This window comes from Oryza glaberrima, chromosome 4 (assembly GCF_000147395.1).
Source record: "Oryza glaberrima chromosome 4, OglaRS2, whole genome shotgun sequence".
Taxonomy (NCBI): Eukaryota; Viridiplantae; Streptophyta; class Magnoliopsida; order Poales; family Poaceae; genus Oryza; species Oryza glaberrima.
Window position 1 is genome coordinate 9,409,343 of NC_068329.1, and position 17,728 is coordinate 9,427,070.

Consider the following 17,728-nt stretch of genomic DNA (forward strand, 5'->3'; position numbering starts at 1 on the left):
AAGATCTGGTTGTGTAAGAGTTCTCGCCGTGCGTATTAACCAAGTCGTGAAATCGGAAATCAATTTTCCAACTTCACGGCTGGGGGCTAGAATCAGAGCTTATTCAACCAAGGCAGGTCAAGGGTCCAAGAGCCTTATCCTCCGAGAAAATTCCTCTGACGACAAGGCTGGGGGCTAGGGAGAGTGTACGACTCAAACGGCTGACTAAAGTCGTTAACTGAGAACACACTCTTACACACGACATCCAGAGTAAGAAACATTTGTTAAAGATAGATTTCTTTATTCACAAAGTACTTCTTACAATTTTTACATAAATCTCTCGCTGCTTTACACCTTTCCCTAAGATATTTGTCGCAGGATACGAGTACTACCAAGAAGGCCAACGCTAGTCCATAGACTGAAAGATCTTCTCGGCCAACGGCGACATCGACCTCGCTAGATGGTCTATCTCCGCCGGATTTCTCCGAGAACGAGCAAAACCTTCGCGGAGAAATTCAAGGTCTAGGCGCGGGCGGTGATCTCGTAGGCAAGCCAACACGTGTCCTCTGGCGTATCGGCTCGCTCGACGACACTCTTGTTTCAAGGCCTCGTCGATACGCTTGCCGATGCCATCGAGTTGGGCACAGGCCCCGTTCAGCCACGAGATGTACCCGGCCGCCGACTCCTCGGGGTCACCGCGGACTACTCGAGGTTCCCTGCATGCTCTCGCCATGGAGGTACAACAATTCTTCAAGTACGAGTTAAACCACACTTCGCGACCTCGGAGCGCTTCCACAGCCTGTTCTTTCTTCACGGCCAGCATGGTTCTCTCGAGTTCCACCACTTCAAACTTCGTCTTCCAGTATTGGATACGACGATCTTGGCTTGCAAGGGCATCCTCGAGATCTGCTAAACGTGACAGCCATCAAGACCAGCTGGATACCTCTTTCGGAACATGGGCGACCTAATCAGGAGGGCATTAAGAGGTGAAGGGGCTACTCACTTGAGGCAGTCGTCACCTCCGCATCAAGGGTTTGTTCCACATTGTCAGGTGAGATGTGTGGTCCAAGCTCGAGTACCGGAATTATCGCCAGTGACCCGGGCTGCCCACGCTGCTGGACATCCTCGTCATCAGCATCTCTACAATGGACAAAAGTTTCCGAGATCAACATACAAAACTAAACGAGGATGGCAATTGCACGCACGAAGGCGGTCAAAGTTCAATTTTTACACATTATCTAACAAATACAAGAAGTCCTACTCTTCAAAAAGGGGGAGAACAGACTCCCCCAGATCACCGACTTCTTCCATCACCTCCTTACGCGTGTCACTTGCCGCTCCCTGATCCAAGATCTCGCGCAGATCGAGTTCAGGACGCGACAACCTCACACACGCGAGGACGTGACACGCCCTGGTGTAGATCCCGTTCGACGTCTCCTCCACGATCCTGGCTGCATGCTTGGAGGGGATCTCCCCCATTGCCGTCGCTAGTTCCGCAAGAGAGGAGGTCAGTAAGAACTCATCAGGATTCACCAGGATTGTGGACTTAATGCCGCATTCCTGGCGAGTTGGTGGAGCCCAGTGTAGGTGACCCGCAACGAGCCCCGGATCTTGGACAGGTTGTTCCCGAGTTCCGACATGCGGTCCTCGAGTCCCTTTTGTTGTCGCTCGTTGCTGACCACCAGCTCCCTCATTTTTGTGAGGTCTTCACGGGCTTCAGCCAACTCGCGCACCAGTCGATCAGCACGCGCGTTCGCCGTCGCCGCCTCCGACCTCGCCTCCGCAATCTCGCGGCCGATGCCGCGAGCACCAGCTTCGAGGAGGCGCCCCATCTCGATTTGGAGCTCCTTCCAGGTGAGGACGGCAGCTGGCAGCCCACGACCTCCCGCAGAATTGCTGATGGGGCCGCTAGGCGTCGCCTCCCGGCTCCCGGCTACGGGCACGACATCTGTCGAGGCCGTGGCAGGTGACGCGCTGGAAGCTCCTCCAGACTTAGCTCGAGCAGCCTTCGCCCGCGCTTCCCTACAGACAACCATGGGTCAGACACCGCTCGAATGAGAAGCACGGAGATTCAAGAATCTATCTACTTACTTCTCGCCAATCGTCACAATACGTTGTCGTCGTGGAGGTGGAGGAGACGCGTCCGAGGCCTGAAAGACAATCAATACAGAGTAAGGAAAAACCCTCCTTGCTGCATGATCTAACGACGAGATAAAGTTACCGAGGGGGTCGCTGCCTTGCGACGATGTCCGATTACAGACGAGAATTTCCTCGGCTTGGTCGGGACATTGCCACCGCTAGTGGTGGCCGCGTCAGACGCCTCCTTGACAACCCCGTCCTTCAGAGATGTCACCACCTGGTGGTCCGCGAGCGGCCCGATGATGTCAGTCAAAGGAAGGGCCTACGCTTAATCAAGTCATAAGGTGATTTCGAAAGGGGGAATGTGGGATGCTTATCGGATACACTTACGTTGATGGCTTCATCGCGTTCCGTCATCCCCTTTTCACAAAGGGGCACGGGGATGTCACTCGCCGTGGTCGGGCTGCTGATCATCACTTGGCCAACGCGCCACTCCACGGCTTCGCTGCTCAGACCTGTTCATCGAGAACCAACTTTCGATAAGTCAAGCGGAACACGAACGCAAGCACGACAAGATAAATGCGAGAAAGATACCCCGAGGAGAAACCCGGGTCGCGTCTTCCGGCCCGGAATAGTTATAGGCTGGATGGGCCCGAGCCTGGAGCGGCTGGATTCGCTTACCAACGAAGTCTGCAACGACTTCATATCCTGACAAGCCCCGTTCTCGGAGATTGTTGATGATGTCGATAAACGACTGAAGAGAGGGGGTCAAGGGGGGCTTGGCGGTCCAGGCCGGAATCTTGTCCGGTTGATCCTCGGGGACAACGAAGACAGGGTTCGAGTCCTTGATCTCAAGATAGAACCACCTGTTCCGCCACTTGCTGCGGGAAGAAGGACACTGGAAGGGGACATAACGCGACTTCATGCCATCACAAAGTCAGAACCCGACGCAACCAGACACCCTATTGGATTCCATCCAACACAGCTCATAATAGAAACGAAAGAGATCAAGGAAAGGCTCTACCCCAATGTAGGCCTCACAAAGATGAACAAAGATACTAAGAAAGGCGATGGAATTGGGATTCAAATGGAGAAGAGAAAGACCATAGAAATTCAAGACCAGGAGAAGAAACTCGGAAGGTGGAGGGAGAAAACCGCAGAGAACATAATCTTCGATCGCAACCATGCGACCCAAGAGGAGCTGAGGATTAGTACCTCCTGCTTCTCTCTCCATGCTTCCACGGTCGGGAAGGGCGCCGTCCTCCTGAAGGTTCTTCAACATCACGCTGGTGGAAGCCGATTTGCCGAGATCCATTGCTGTTTGAAGATCGCCGGAAAACGATCCTAAGTTGGTGAACTAGGGTTTCTTGCGGCGGTGAAGAAGGCAAAGAGCGCTGGCAGGCGGTGTGTGTTCAACAGGGTTGGCGGACTTCAAAATGGGCTCCCAAAATTCCTTTAAATAAACACACTACCGACGGTGCGAATTCCAAGGAACCAAGAGAGATGCCCGCCGGAAATTTCTAGGTCCGTTACGCGCGGCGGTTTTTCTGGACTTCAGTTCAAAATTCGCTCGTGACCATTGGGTTTCAAATGGCGTACTCGACTACGGTCTATCTCCGCGGTCCTCACACCGGGAATGACGACAGTCTCGACATCCGAAGTCACAAATGGTTGCATGAGTTCATTTTAAGCAGAAGTCAGGGGCTACTGTCAGGGTTACGGGTTAGGCATACCCTCTACCCTTCGATATACGTTGCATATCGATATGGCATATCCACGCGCATGCGGATATTTCCTGTTTATAGAAGGAAAGAATCCTACTCGGACAGAACTGGGTCGTTGACGTATCGTATAGGGTCTGATACCTCCGAGTTCTACTTGGAGATCTCCAGATCTGCGATATAAAAAGGATCCCCTGGGGAGGGCTCAAGACATCAAATCTCAGAGCCAACACAACCAACATAGCCTACGAAGCCGGAATCTGCGAGGAGCCAAGTCATCAAGAGCTAGTCGAATCAACTTGACTACGATCTCGTCGGATCCGACAAGTTCCATTGTCCTCTTTGTAACCTGTGTTTTCCACCATATAATCCCATATCAACTGGATTAGGGCTATTACCTATCAAGGGGCCTGAACCAGTATAATTCTTGTCTTTTGATTGCTTGATGTCGTACTACGTAGATCCTTGTACCAACGTACCCCAATACCCTCTATATCCGGTCTACGGGTATCACCCGTCGACAATGTCATCGAGCGAGAAATATTCCCCAAGAAGATACTGCGGGGACCACTCCAACCACTACTGCAAGCTGGCGTCAGGTCCTTTGGAGGTCCACACAGTTGTACAACCATACCCATAAGATTTCTAACTTTAGAGGGGTATTTTAGTAATTTCTATATACCATTGAGGTAGGATTGTACATGTACCTCCGAAGGCTATATAAGCCGTTCCTGCTAGATTTAAGATATCAAAATACCATACGACACACGGGACTTTACCCTTCGAGCTCATCTCACTTTTATGGTAGGCGAGGAAAATAGTACTTTCCCGCCTATTCCTGATTTGTCCGTGACCTAAGATCACGACAGTTTGCATGAAGAATGACAGATGTGGTATTTTCAGAACAAAAATGCTGTCACCTGTGGTGTTACATGAAATAGGGTAATTTTCGTGGTATTTTTTGAATTTGGCTTTTGAATGGTGCTATGAACCAAATTTTTCTCAAGATAAGGCCCCCCAATACTCATTAATTAATAAGATGAGAGAAATAATTTTACAAACTTTTATGCTGGCTGCACCAACCAACATGGGTTAATTTTCACTCATGCTCTCTCCTCTGTTACCTTGACATACTTGTTTGAATGGTGAAAGCAAAATGCCATAACACTTGTACGAACACTTGTTTTTGGTTGCGTCAGCCGAAGAGCAGCACACGCCGCGCCGCCGAGATGCCGCGCCCTGCGCCTATAGGTGCCGCTGTGGTGTTTTTTTCCATTTTATTTTTTTTTCGTGTGAATTGAGGGCAATTTGGTCATTCTTATGATTATAACGGTGTGCAATCGACGGTAGGTTGACGGCGATGGTATTTCTGGAGAAAAAGGCTTGTATGATGGTATTTCTTGAAAGTTATCTAGGATTAGGGTGCTTGTCGATGGCATTTTATGGATTTTCTCTCAAAGTTGTATTACTATCTCCTATCCAAGGACATCACTCCAAGCAAATACACTCAGATTGCAGGGGTTACCAACTCCTCTACTTCGTTTTCCGCACTCACGCTTTTCAAACTGTTAAACTGTGTGTTTTTTTTGCAAAAAGTTCCTATACGAAAGTTGCTTAAAAAAATCATATTGATCTATTTTTGAAAAAAAATTAGCTCAAACTTAATTAATCACGCATTAAGCGCTATTTCGTTTTGTGTGTCGGAACACAGCCTAAGATGCAGATAGTGGGAATCTAATTGGTGCAAATCTAGACAAACTGGGCAAACTAACTTTTAGGTTCTAGTTTATTTTTAACTACAGTTTTTCAGATTTTGAAAAAAAAACTATTTAAGATATCTTTTTATTCTATAAAATAGGAGTACGCTGCAGCTAGGCCGTATACGAAATTACGAACACAAACAGGTAGTACGACCTTCAAGGGCCAAGGCCACCTCGCCGGCTTCCTCGCCCTCGCGCGCCTCCTCCGCTGCGACGCCCTCCTGCCCGACGGCGACGTCGACGTCACGCTCGTCTGCACCCCGCGCAACGGCGCCACCCTCCGCGCCTCCCACGACGACGACGACGACGGCGCGTGCTCTTCCGGGATGGCCTTCCACGCGCTATGCCGTTCGCGCCGGCCGACCACGGCGCGGCCTGCCGGACGGCTGCGAGTCCTCCAGCGACCTCCCGCTCCGGGAGTTCATCACGCTGCTGTTCGAGGCGTTCGAGTCGCTCGAGCCCGCCTTCGATGGCTTCCTCTCCGGCCTGGTTGATCAGGAGGGCACCACCGTCTGCGTCGTCGCCGACGGGTTCGTCGCATGGACGGTCGGCGTGGCGCGGCGGCGCGGGTGCCCGCGCACGCGTTCCTTGTGTCGTGCGGCGCGCTCGGCACGGCCGTCCTCGTCGGAGACAACGACCAGCGAACACGACGCCGTGCTCAGCTGGCTTGACACGCAGCGGCCGGCGTCGGTGCTCTACATATCCTTCGGCTCCCAGAACTCGATACGGCTGCACCAGACGACAAAGAGCTCGCGGCGGCGCTGGAGTCCAGCGGCCGTCCGTTCATCTGGGCCATCCGCCCGCCGGTGGGGTTCGACATGTATCAATGGCCAGTTCCGCGACGAGTAGCTGCCGGAAGGGTTCGAGCAGCGGGCGCGCGGCCACGTCGTTCACGGGTGGGCGCCGCGGGTGAGCATCCTCGCGCACGCATGACGCATCCACTGGCGTGTTCCTGAGCCACTGCGGGTGGAACTCGGTGCTGGAGAGCCTGACATGCGGCGTGCTGGTGGTCGGCTGGCCGTTGTCGGTGGTGGAAAGGGTGATGGGGGACACGGCGGAGGCGGCGGCACGGGTGAGGGAGGTCAAGAAGGTGATGGAGATGGTGTGGGCAGAGGGCGAGGGAGATGGCCATTCCCCATTTCATATCGTAAGTTATTTTAATTTTTTTCTAGTCAAATTTCTTTAAATTTGATCGTGTTTACAAAAATTTTAGTAACATATATCATACCAAATTAGTTTCATTAATTACAATATTAAATATTTTGATAGTATGTTTATTTTGTGTTAAAAATATTACTATACTTATCTTGCCATCTTAGTCGAATTGTCAAATGTTTTTGTTAGGATACTTGTAGTTGTCGAATGTTAAGTGCATCCGTTGCTTCCTTTCAAAGTTTGTATCAAACGATCTTAATATATTTCCTTGGAGAAAAAAGTTTAAAATGAAAATAGAAGTTGATATTGAAAGTTCCTGACCTCAATCGAGGAATACTCCTTCCTGTCACTATAAATACTTTGTTGCTCTGTTTTTCTTTCCCTCCCCCTGTTCTGCTCTGTTTTCCATTCCCTCTCCTGACTCCTGTTCTGCTCTGTTTTTTTATTATTGTTAGATCGAGTCATTCGCATGGCTGAAGATTCTGTGGTCAAAAGCGTGAAGTTGAGCTCGATCTGTGCAATCTGTTTGCACGAGAGCACGTCGCACGGGACGATCTGTTGCGTCTGGGAATGCATTCACGCAAAGGAGTCATGCATGCAGGGCCAACGTGCGCATGTTCTTCCGTTTCCAGGAATAACAGGAGTAGAAGAATGAAAATTATGTTAGATGTATGCAGCACCCAAATCCTTGTTTTTTTGTGTATTGTTTCCAATTCTAATAAGTGGTATTAGAGCAAGGCGATCGACCACCCTAGGGAGCAATGTCTGCTACGGTGAGTCGTCATCATGGGTGCTGCAACGACTTCGGCGGCCGTGAGGACATTGTTGAGCGTGTGATCGATTGAGAAGAGCTTGGACTCGATCGTCTACCCCATTCTCACGCGACCCAACTACACCAAATGGTCCATGGTAAAGCACATTAACTTGCCTCCGTAGGACTTTTGTGGCAGGTGTTTGAGGCAAGGACCGATGAATTCTGCAATGACTACACCGCGCTCGTTGCCATCCTCCACGCGGTCACCGGAGATGTTGACGTCGCTCTCCCTTAAGAGCTCCATGAGAGAAGCCTAGGAGGTGATTCGAGCAGTGTGCGTCGATATTGAGTGTCTGAAGAAGGCAAATGCTCAAAAGCTTGATCAAAACTTTGCTGCGATCACCTTTAATGTGGGAAGGAGCATTGAGGATTTCTCCTTACACTCACCGGCCTCACCAATGAGTTGTGCATGCTTGGATATGACATCACTGAGAAGGAGGTGGTGAAGAAGTTGCAAGTGGTCCCCAGTACCTTGAACAGGTGGCCTCTCCATCAAAACTCCTCTCAATCTTGATCTAAGCATAATTGAGCAGCGGAAGAAGTTGGAGTCTGCTTCTACCAGGGGCAACATCAGCACCCTTCTTCTTATCGAAGAGAACTGACTCACATGCATTTCAAAGCTCCCCGAGCAGGATAACCAATGGATGGTGGTCAGCTTTGGGGCGCCCAACCACATGTGAGGAAACCAGTCCGCTTCCTCCAACCTTGATGGCTCACTCATCTAGATTGATGTGGCGCATTCATCTTCGACTACAAGACTGAGAAGATTGCTCCTTCATTGGTGTCTACTACATCCCTAGATTGATGACAAACACCATGAGTGTGGGCTACAGGGCTAGCTCGACGAGATCAGATTTGAGGCCCTAGTTTGAGGCGGAGTCATGCGTGTCCGACGCAGAAAGGTATCTCCATGCCAAGATTCCAAGCACCCCGAACCAGCTATATATGCTCGACCTCACCATTGCGCAACAGGTGAGCCTTCTGGAAGGATGCCCAGAGGTGGTACACACACTTTAGTCACCTCAACTTCCCGATGTAATAGAAGCTAGCCCCAGAAAGGCTTTGACCAACTCTGCAACAGGTGCCTAGCTGACAAGTAGTTAGAATGTCCTCGAAACAAACATAGAATAGTGCAAAATGCATCCTCAAGTTGGTTTGCGGGGACCTTTGCAACCAGGCCATGTCTGTGATGCCTAGTGGTAAGAAGTTGTCTCTATTGCTCGTCAATGACTTCAGCAGGTTCATGCAGATTGAGATCCTCCTGTCAAAGGACTATGTGCTGGTTTCGATCAAACGGATTTGGGCGGTAGCACAGGCCCAAAATGGACACAATTTGAGCTCCCTCTTCACTGAGCATGGGGGAGTTTACATCGGCAAACTTTACAGAGCACTACACTACAACCGGAGTTTGATACTAACCCAACGCACCGTATTCACTGCCAAAACGGTGTGATAGAGCAGTAGAACCAATCCATTGTTGCGTCATTTGTAGTATGCTCAAGACCAAGGGGCTCCTAGGTTATTTCTGGGGCAGCAAGAGGATTGGAGGAAGAAGAGGAGGCAAGGGTAATTTCGTCTGGAATGACATTATAGCATAGACACACTAATTGAAAGTGGTATTTTATCAAATCCCTTTTAAGTGGCATTTGCGTGAAGCCCACTTCTGAGGATGGCATAATCTCAAGATTCTCATATTGATCAGCCTGTTAATACATCACTTCCATGATTTCGTGGGGACTTTTCCCCAATTAGGCCTTGTTCGTTTAATCCTCACCAATCTCTTCCTAATGGGGATTAAACGGATAAGGCTTTACATGGAAAACACACATACTCACACACCCGTGCAAACGCCCCTAACATCATTTAGGAAACATGTTTCTGCTGGCCGAGAGCAAGATCAAATGAAGTAAATGAGTAAGGACCAAGGAAAGCAAACATCTCTTCTCCAGCATTGGGTAGTTCTCTTGTAACCGGCACGACCTGCAAGAATTGTTTGTGATATACTTGTTAGATAAGAATAGAGAAGATGGGAAATCCTCAATTGCCAATTGAGTGTGTGGTAAATCCTCAACTTCATAACTAAATTTGATTCTCTTACAGGACAAATAATCTGTTCCAAAAATCAGTAAAGATGATATATTATTAGTCAAAAGAGTATATAGTTTGAGCTACTTGGTTATTAGAAGCCTATGAAGAAACTTCAACATGAATAATCCAGTTTTGTAGTGGAGATCTTTTAGGGCTTACATGGGAAGAGTGAAATCCCAGCACATCCACATGGATTGACTGGAATTTCAGGTCTGCCAAGCAGGTCCTCAAGGAATACAATCGAATATAAGAAATGCCCTTTACTATATCCAGTTTATAATGTATGAAGCAGAAGTTTTTAATAACTGAAGTAAGTAACTGCCCTTACATTAGTGGGTTTACTGAATGAATTTTCGTCTGACAGATTTTTGGATGTGAGAATAGTGATTGTTGATTTCCGCATATTGACCAAAGCTTCAAGACCAGTTGTGGATACTATGAGGTTCACAGGGTTGGACCCAATGTTTACAATCTGCACAAGAATATCTGTAAATCAGTATGAGGTTTTAAACACATTCTTCCGACAGTAGAAACCATATCTGCGTGAGATTTTATTGAAATATGCCAATGTTCAAGATTGTGGTCCATATGTAAACTGGGCCATTTCAGTAATTATAGAATCAAACTACTCAGGCCATGAAGAAATTGGAAACTATTGGTTTTACCTTCACTCTCAAGAAGCTACTGTTACTGGCTTTCCAGGTTATTGCAGAAGCTGCTAATGAATTAGAATACATGGAGTTGATTGTCACTGGATGCAGCACAGCACCACTCGATTCGCGGAAAATTGTCTGCATCCAGTAACTAGGACTTCCATACTGTTTCCATGAGTTGAAGACGACAGCAGCTGGGTTCCACCTGATTGGATTAATTCAGATACAGTTATAGTGGAAGGTTAACAACACAAGAAATGTAGAAATCATAAGGCCATCGATACTGACGAGCGATCATTATCATTCATGAAGAGCGGTGCATAGCTGGCCATCTGAACAACATCACTGCAAAGAACAAGTAAATAGCCATCTCAATAGTCAACAGAGTGATCTTTGCGATAGTAATATAATTTATAGGATAAATTCCTTATATGCCACTGACAATAGAGAATATAACCATGTGGTGAAGAAATTTGTGTGTGCATGTGGGGAATAGATCGATCACCTATTCTTCTCCAGTCCAGTGAGGAAAGCAGCCTCAGCCAGTGAGGCAAGAAGAGTTCCTCTACCTACACCATTACTTGAAACAGCATACTCACTGACAAAGGCCTGCACTCAGACCATATTCAGAAATATATTTACTGTCAAAGTGTCAAGGCATCTATAATGATGTAAATGAGCAAGAGAACTATTGTAAATAAACCTGCACTGAAATCATAGTACTGCAAAGGCATCTAGGTTGATGTAAGCAATAAAGATAACCAATGCAGGTTACAAGCTTCTCAAAACCTGTTTTTTTTTTTTACTTGTAATATGTTTGCTTTTTTTTTTTTGCATTCTAAACTGTTTGGATATAATGACAAGATTTAATTGAACAAAAAAACTTATTGCTGAGGGAGTACAGACTATACCGTAATAGCTTGTACACATGAAAATAGCATAGTACATTATGGTACAAATTACTTAGGCTTCTCATATTCCTGACTTTCCTTTGTTTTCAGAGTAATAGATAAAGAAAAAGAAAACAAAAACGAACTAAATCAATCCATCTAATAAAGATCCATAAAGATATGAAAACGGACGCTACCTTTGTCCCATTCCGAGGCGTGCTGTCAAATTTGTTCCTCATAGAAAACAAAGTATTAGAATCCCCGTAGACCTGAAAAGAACATATATTATCATATTTTCAGAAAATCCAAGAATATTAACAGCAATAAATAAGAGAACAGATTTTGAACATTAACAACAGGAATTACAAGAATGTTGTGGTTTACATGGAAGTCATATATGTCAGCAGGATGGTCAAGTGGTTTAGATGAACCATCACAGTTTGAGATGATTTGAATGTCTGGATAAGCCTCTCTTATAGCACGATGGAACTTGAGGTAATTACCTGTTCAAGAGAATTGAAGAATACCTACAGTTTAAGTGGACTTTGTGCAGTGCCACAGAATTATGATGACATAAAGCTACTCAAAATCAACAAAACAAACTTGTTTAAATTAGGAGAACAAGGGCAGAATGCAGATAAAAATAGAGTAAGAATAAATTGCATTGTATTTTTTTATGAAGATCCATGTGAGAAAATTATTGAATTAATTCTACAAAAAAAAAATTCTTGTATTGATGTTTTTTTTTGCAAAATATGCCCAATCATAAAAATAGGTGTTTATATTTTGTGTTTAAAAACTACAGGAAAAGGTTGAGTAACTTATCTGCTTATACCAAAATTATTTATGTTTCCTTTTTCTTGACAAAGAATGAGCTTAATCCTTGTATACATAAACATAATCAACTTGTAGTGGGAAATAGATTTAATCCATAAGAAACTAACTGATATATTTACCATGGTAAAATTTTTTTGTACAGTCTTCGTTTCCAATTGTAACATATTTGACTGGAAATGGTTCAGGATGCCCCATTGCAACTCTAAGAGAGCCCCATGTTGAGTTGGTACTTCCCCTTGCAAATTCTAGGCTGTACAGTATATCCTGGAGAAAAGACAATAACAAAAGATATGAGCCTCAGTTATAACTTATCCAAGTCTGGGGAAAATATGGGCAACGTGTGGTGAGATAATTAGTTGTTACTAACTTTTATCCATAAAAATGAACAAATTTAGAAAAAAAATTGTAAGTAATCCATTAATAATTTTGGGTAAAAAACAATCTGAACTTAACCCAAGGTGTTGTATCAATTTGTGCAGTACATGTAAATAAACCAAAGAACCATCTTAATAATGTCCCAATATTGATTATGATGGATAAACATCTACCATCATTTGAGCAGACCCATCATATATATAATAGCTGTCTCAGAAAGGATTGAGCAACAAAATTTCTATTTCTAATCCTTGATATATGTACAGGAAAAGTGAGAATTGCTACTTCCAATGTATTTACAAATGGAATTCATTCACTGCATCAAGATATGTCTATGCTGGTATAAAATGAATTGGGAGCTCAAAACATGCCTTTACAAATGGAGCAATAGCCGTGGTATTAATTTCCTCATTGTGGCTGAAACCTGACATTTAAGAGGCAAAATTATTTCAATAAAGGCAGACGGTAGTGGTGATCAAAGATGCAATAAACACAAAAATAATTACCATTGTTGAACACCCAGATTGGGGCAGCACCCAGATCCTCAGAAAGCTTAGATGTTCAATTCAAAGGAAAATATGATTATGGAATAATCAAGAAAATGTAGAGCTGAAATAATGCCAATTGGTACCTGAAGAAACTCATAATATCCAAGGCCATCATCAGTCCAATAACCCCAGACATCACCAAAGTGTCCAGGCCTCTCCTCCCACGGACCAACAGACTCACGCCACCTGAATGCATTTCTTAACCACTGGCCTTCAACAAAGCAGCCTCCTGGAATAGTTCCCTTCAATCTAGTTAACTGTCCAAAATATGTCTGATCAAATATGTGCAACGATGGAAAGAATAATTCACATACCAGGAAACCTCATGAATTGTGGTTTTAAATCCAAAAGCATTGATACAAGTTCTTTCCGGAAACCATGACCCTGTACATACAAAGAAATGGAAGTTAAATATGGAAATAACCTCATGGCATACGTCATAAGCATGACTACTAGAAAGAGATCAAACTCAATGGATTAACAAACAAATAAATACAGACAGAAATGAAAGCTTTTATATGATCTTGGATAAAAGAAGAATCCAACTACAATTGACCTGTGAAATATACTTGGGTTCACTCTTCTGTTTGCTGTTCGAAGTATCAAGCAATACCTGTGAAACAAACTACAATGGTACCTCATACGTGTCTGAAGGCATGAGTGATATTTGATCCAACCATATGACACCTTTCTTGTTAGTTGTTATTTGAAGCCTTGAGGTTCTGTTTGTTCCTTTAGCAACCAACTTCTGCTCAAGTTTTGTCCAATTTGATGTACCAGCAACTCTATGGCAACAAAATACTATACACTGATGAAAATTGTAAAAATGAAAAGTTTACCCCGTTTTAGTAAACAAAGAATGCTTACTGTATGGTAGCAGAAGACAGATTTTGCAACCCATCAGAGCTTGTTAGTGAAACTGTTAACTCTGTATTTTCTAATGATTTAGCATACATGACAAGACTGTAGTTCTTTCCATCCTCTATGTTCTGTAAGTTGACATGACAAGGTCACATTATCCAGCTGAATTGGCAGGATTACACAATGTGTACTAAACATTTGCCTTACTTGAGAGCATGAAAGCAAACATTAACGAAAAGTTTCAAACAGAAACTGTGTATTTTCTGGTTAAATTTAATGAAAACATTTCGCAAAACGACAGCTATGAGATGAAAATTCAACCTCTGATCAACATAAGGTCATACCATGCCCCAGAATCCTGGATTGTAAATGCCAACACCACCAGCTTGGCAGTCACCACAGAGAACCTCCATCCTCAGAGCAATGATATTTCGACTGAAACATGATGATCGATCAGTTGCCACTGATATGACAGATTCATTTCCAATTATGGACCAAGGGTCAATGCTCGATGGAGTATTAGGGCCTCCAGCTTCGAAACCTGTATCATAAAATTCATGAGCTGGTTGAACTAAACTTCAGAAGGAAAATGCCTGTTTGAATGCTGTTTCCAGTTTATGCTCAAGTTTCGATGTCAAAAAATTGTTAAACAGAAAACAATTCTGTTATAGTATGGGCCAGTGCTGGGCAGAAATTATTTTCTATACTTCATAGCATGCACTTGTATTTATAAGCCATTACGATAACCTCTTTTATCCTCGGTTGGACCAGATAGGCATTGATCTCAATACTCATCTATTTTTGTAAGAGAGCCATTGAAATGTCAGTAATTGTTATAGATGTAGTTGCATTCCATAGCAAGTTCACCCAACCAAAATACCAAACACCACGTAGTAAACTCTCTCTACTATCTAATAACTTGACAAAAATTATTTCAAGAGGCACACAGCACAATCTAGAGATGAGATTAATGGCAGGCCAGTAGAAGTACCTCTGTTGCTGACAAGCTCTGCCCATATTCCACCTGCTCCAGCATGGTTGATCTCCTACAGTATTTTACCAAAGTAATCAGTAAGAATATGTAAACGTTCGTATTTAAAACTTGATAAGTCTTAACAAGTTAAGAACTGGGATTTTTTTTCAAGGGAAGGAAACTAAAGTACCTCGAAAAATATCCCAAAGAGCGTCTCAGGGATCTTTCGAGCATGCTGCGGTGAGGCATCAACCTTGAGGACTGCCAGTTGGGTTGTGTTTACCTCTGAGGTTAAGCATTTGCAGCTCACACAGAGTAGAAGCAAGACGCAGAATATGATACGTCGGAATGCTTCTTTGGAGCCCATTAGTTGCTTGCTCCCACGTGAAACTTTGCATGCTAGCTGGGAACGAAAGGTACAAATATAAAACCATTGAAAGCTGAGAGCCGTTAAGAAGAAACAAAAAAACATAGTGAAACTGAAATTTGCAGAGACCTCCATCAAAAAAAACAAATTTTCAGTGACTGATTTATGTTGTTCTTAAGGTAGCAAAAGCATTCGTTAACCATTAAACTGAGGACAATTTTGTTTGGACAGTAAGTTGTGTGACCCGTCCATCACCTAGTCCACTGGTTCAACACAAGATTTTTTAAAAAAATAAATGGAAGTTAACAAAATAAGAAGGGAGGGTACTTAAGTTTAAAAAGATATTGGCTTAAAGTCAAGGAATAAGTCTAAACAAAGATTACTGGCAAAATAAACTAAATAGAACAGAACACTCAATACAAAGAAGAAACAATAACTAAACATTCATCATGAAAACAAGATAATATATCTGAATCCACGATCACACAGCATAGATCAATGTATCACCAAAAACAATCACAGGGATCAATATCAGGTAAAAGTACAGAGAGATTTCTCACCATAAACCCAGCCAGGCAGCAACCAACACCTCAGACCTTCTCAGGAAGATACAGGTGTACATTTAATGTAACACTAGAGGATCGCTGGAGGTACTTAAATAGACAAACCATGGTAGGCGTTAAACTTGACATCATCAGTAACTTCGGAATTGGTAAAACTTTGCTCAAGCAGTTGAGTTGGTATACTGTCCCAATTGCCGTATGTTCCTCAAGATAAAGTGCATGTATGATCTCTGATGGATTTTGACTTTACCAGATGACCTTGTTTCTTAGGTTGTTTGAATTTTTTTTACACGTTTTCTTGCCTTGCTACCTTTTTATTAGAATATACTCATCAGTGTGGACATGTTTGGATAAGGGGAGATTTGATTGGGATTCGGGGGCCTGTTAAAAAATAAACAATAAATGTCACTGTTGCTTGTTCACATGTTGCACAAAGTCTATTACAGTAGAACGAGGTTTCTTGGTTTCTTGATGCAAAAGACGAGTTTTCAAGAAAAAAGGGGCTAGAAACAAAAGAAAGCACATAATTAATCATTTGGTATGTCAGCCATGCAGCTTTTCAATACGTTCATCTCAACCTGTTCTGCACATAACAGCAAAAGTAATGATAATAATAGTAACTGTCTTTCGAATTGACCATGAACATTATTAGATTTAATAAGAACAAATGAAAGAAAGTCAGCTCTAGAAAAGTCTTTCACACGCATGTACTGCTCGTGCTACTGACAGACATGGTCAGTCATACACAGCTACACACAATCTACAAAAACCAAAGAACCGACCAAAGTGAGCCCAGGTGTCCAACCTAATACTAGATACTACAGTGCTTAGTGCTTACCGACTTCATTTTAAATGGATTTAGAAAGAAGATGGACGAAATCGGAGTATGTATGAAAGAGGACTCTGGGGGAGATTTTTAACAGAAAAAGGAAAACAAAAACTTACAGGTGGGACCCGTTGAGGTATGGAATATCATCGAATCATTCTTTTAGTTGACATTTAGAAAAGAAAACTATGATATTGACATGTGGGCCCCCATTCCATGGTAACTATAGGTACGGACTTTGTTCAGTCGGAACAGCATTTGCAGAGCTGTTTTGGCGGTTCTTTTCTTTTTTCTTTTTTTTTTGCTTGAAGGAAAAATATGATGTTGCATGCAATTAAGAAAATCTCAGGCACTTTATGCCCATCAATTGCTCTTTGTGAAAATTACATGAATTATCGGTAACTTCAATGATATCAGAGATTCAGAGATAAGACATCATTTGTATGAACCCAAATCCAAGTTGATCAATGCATCCATGTGGGTATAACCCAGGATTTAATTTCAATTGCACACAAATGAATGGACCAGGATTTAGGTACATCAAATCATGATCTTGTGATGCCCATCGTTTGGCTGTTTGGTGGAATAAGCCTAACGGTATATTTATAAATAAAAAATAATTTGTGAATAAAACTTTTATATACGTGTTCTAAACGATCTAAAAGCAAAGGCTGAAAAATAAACTACGATGAAAAAACACCAAAATCAACTCTAAATTTAAGGTTCAAAATTCAAATTTTGGTTGATAAGCATAAGTATAATCGAAAAGATGAGACCCATCCGTATGCTTGGCTTTGTTCTCGTGTTAAATGGGTGAATAGCTGAATTATTTGTGACGATTATATAATGGTACAAATAAATTAATTAAATAAGTCCTAAGCTTAGCACGGTGCTCACATTTACGGCTAATATTTTGTCAATGACCAACAGTCGATGATAGCAAGACACCCGTAACAACAGTCAATTTAAAAACATGTCAGCTCAATTTTTTGAAGATGCTCGTATAGATGTTGTGTGCACGCGTGTATACAAGCAACTGCATTTGTTTTTGTGGTTGAAAATATATTATAAAGCTCAAATTTGGATTTAAATCGGTTCTCTAATAAATTGATATATCGAAAGTTTTTTTGCGCACCGTTTATAAGGTCAAGAAGCATGCACATTCATCCGTCATTGCATTCCTTGATAAAGATCAGGGCAATCCAGAAAGTAATTTCGGCTATGGTGCACGAGAACAGA

General features: G+C 43.5%; 1 protein-coding gene and 1 pseudogene across 1 annotated transcript; one reads left to right on the plus strand and one right to left on the minus strand.

Annotated features, from left to right (window-relative positions):
* The first annotated feature begins 5,139 nt into the window (after positions 1-5,139).
* LOC127770745 (crocetin glucosyltransferase 3-like) lies at positions 5,140-6,210 on the plus strand (annotated as a pseudogene).
* A 2,870-nt stretch (positions 6,211-9,080) lies between these two features.
* LOC127771390 (alpha-L-arabinofuranosidase 1-like) lies at positions 9,081-15,612 on the minus strand. The gene is made up of 17 exons (XM_052297292.1): positions 14,924-15,612; positions 14,752-14,806; positions 14,105-14,301; positions 13,767-13,888; positions 13,537-13,684; positions 13,214-13,283; positions 12,983-13,128; positions 12,858-12,903; positions 12,723-12,775; positions 12,096-12,240; positions 11,524-11,642; positions 11,337-11,408; positions 10,755-10,858; positions 10,538-10,594; positions 10,262-10,454; positions 9,925-10,068; positions 9,081-9,488 (listed from the first exon to the last, which is right to left on the minus strand). Exons 1-17 carry the CDS (start codon positions 15,233-15,235, stop codon positions 9,372-9,374), a joined length of 2,100 nt encoding a protein of 699 aa, XP_052153252.1. The 5' UTR covers positions 15,236-15,612; the 3' UTR covers positions 9,081-9,371.
* Positions 15,613-17,728: the final 2,116 nt, after the last annotated feature.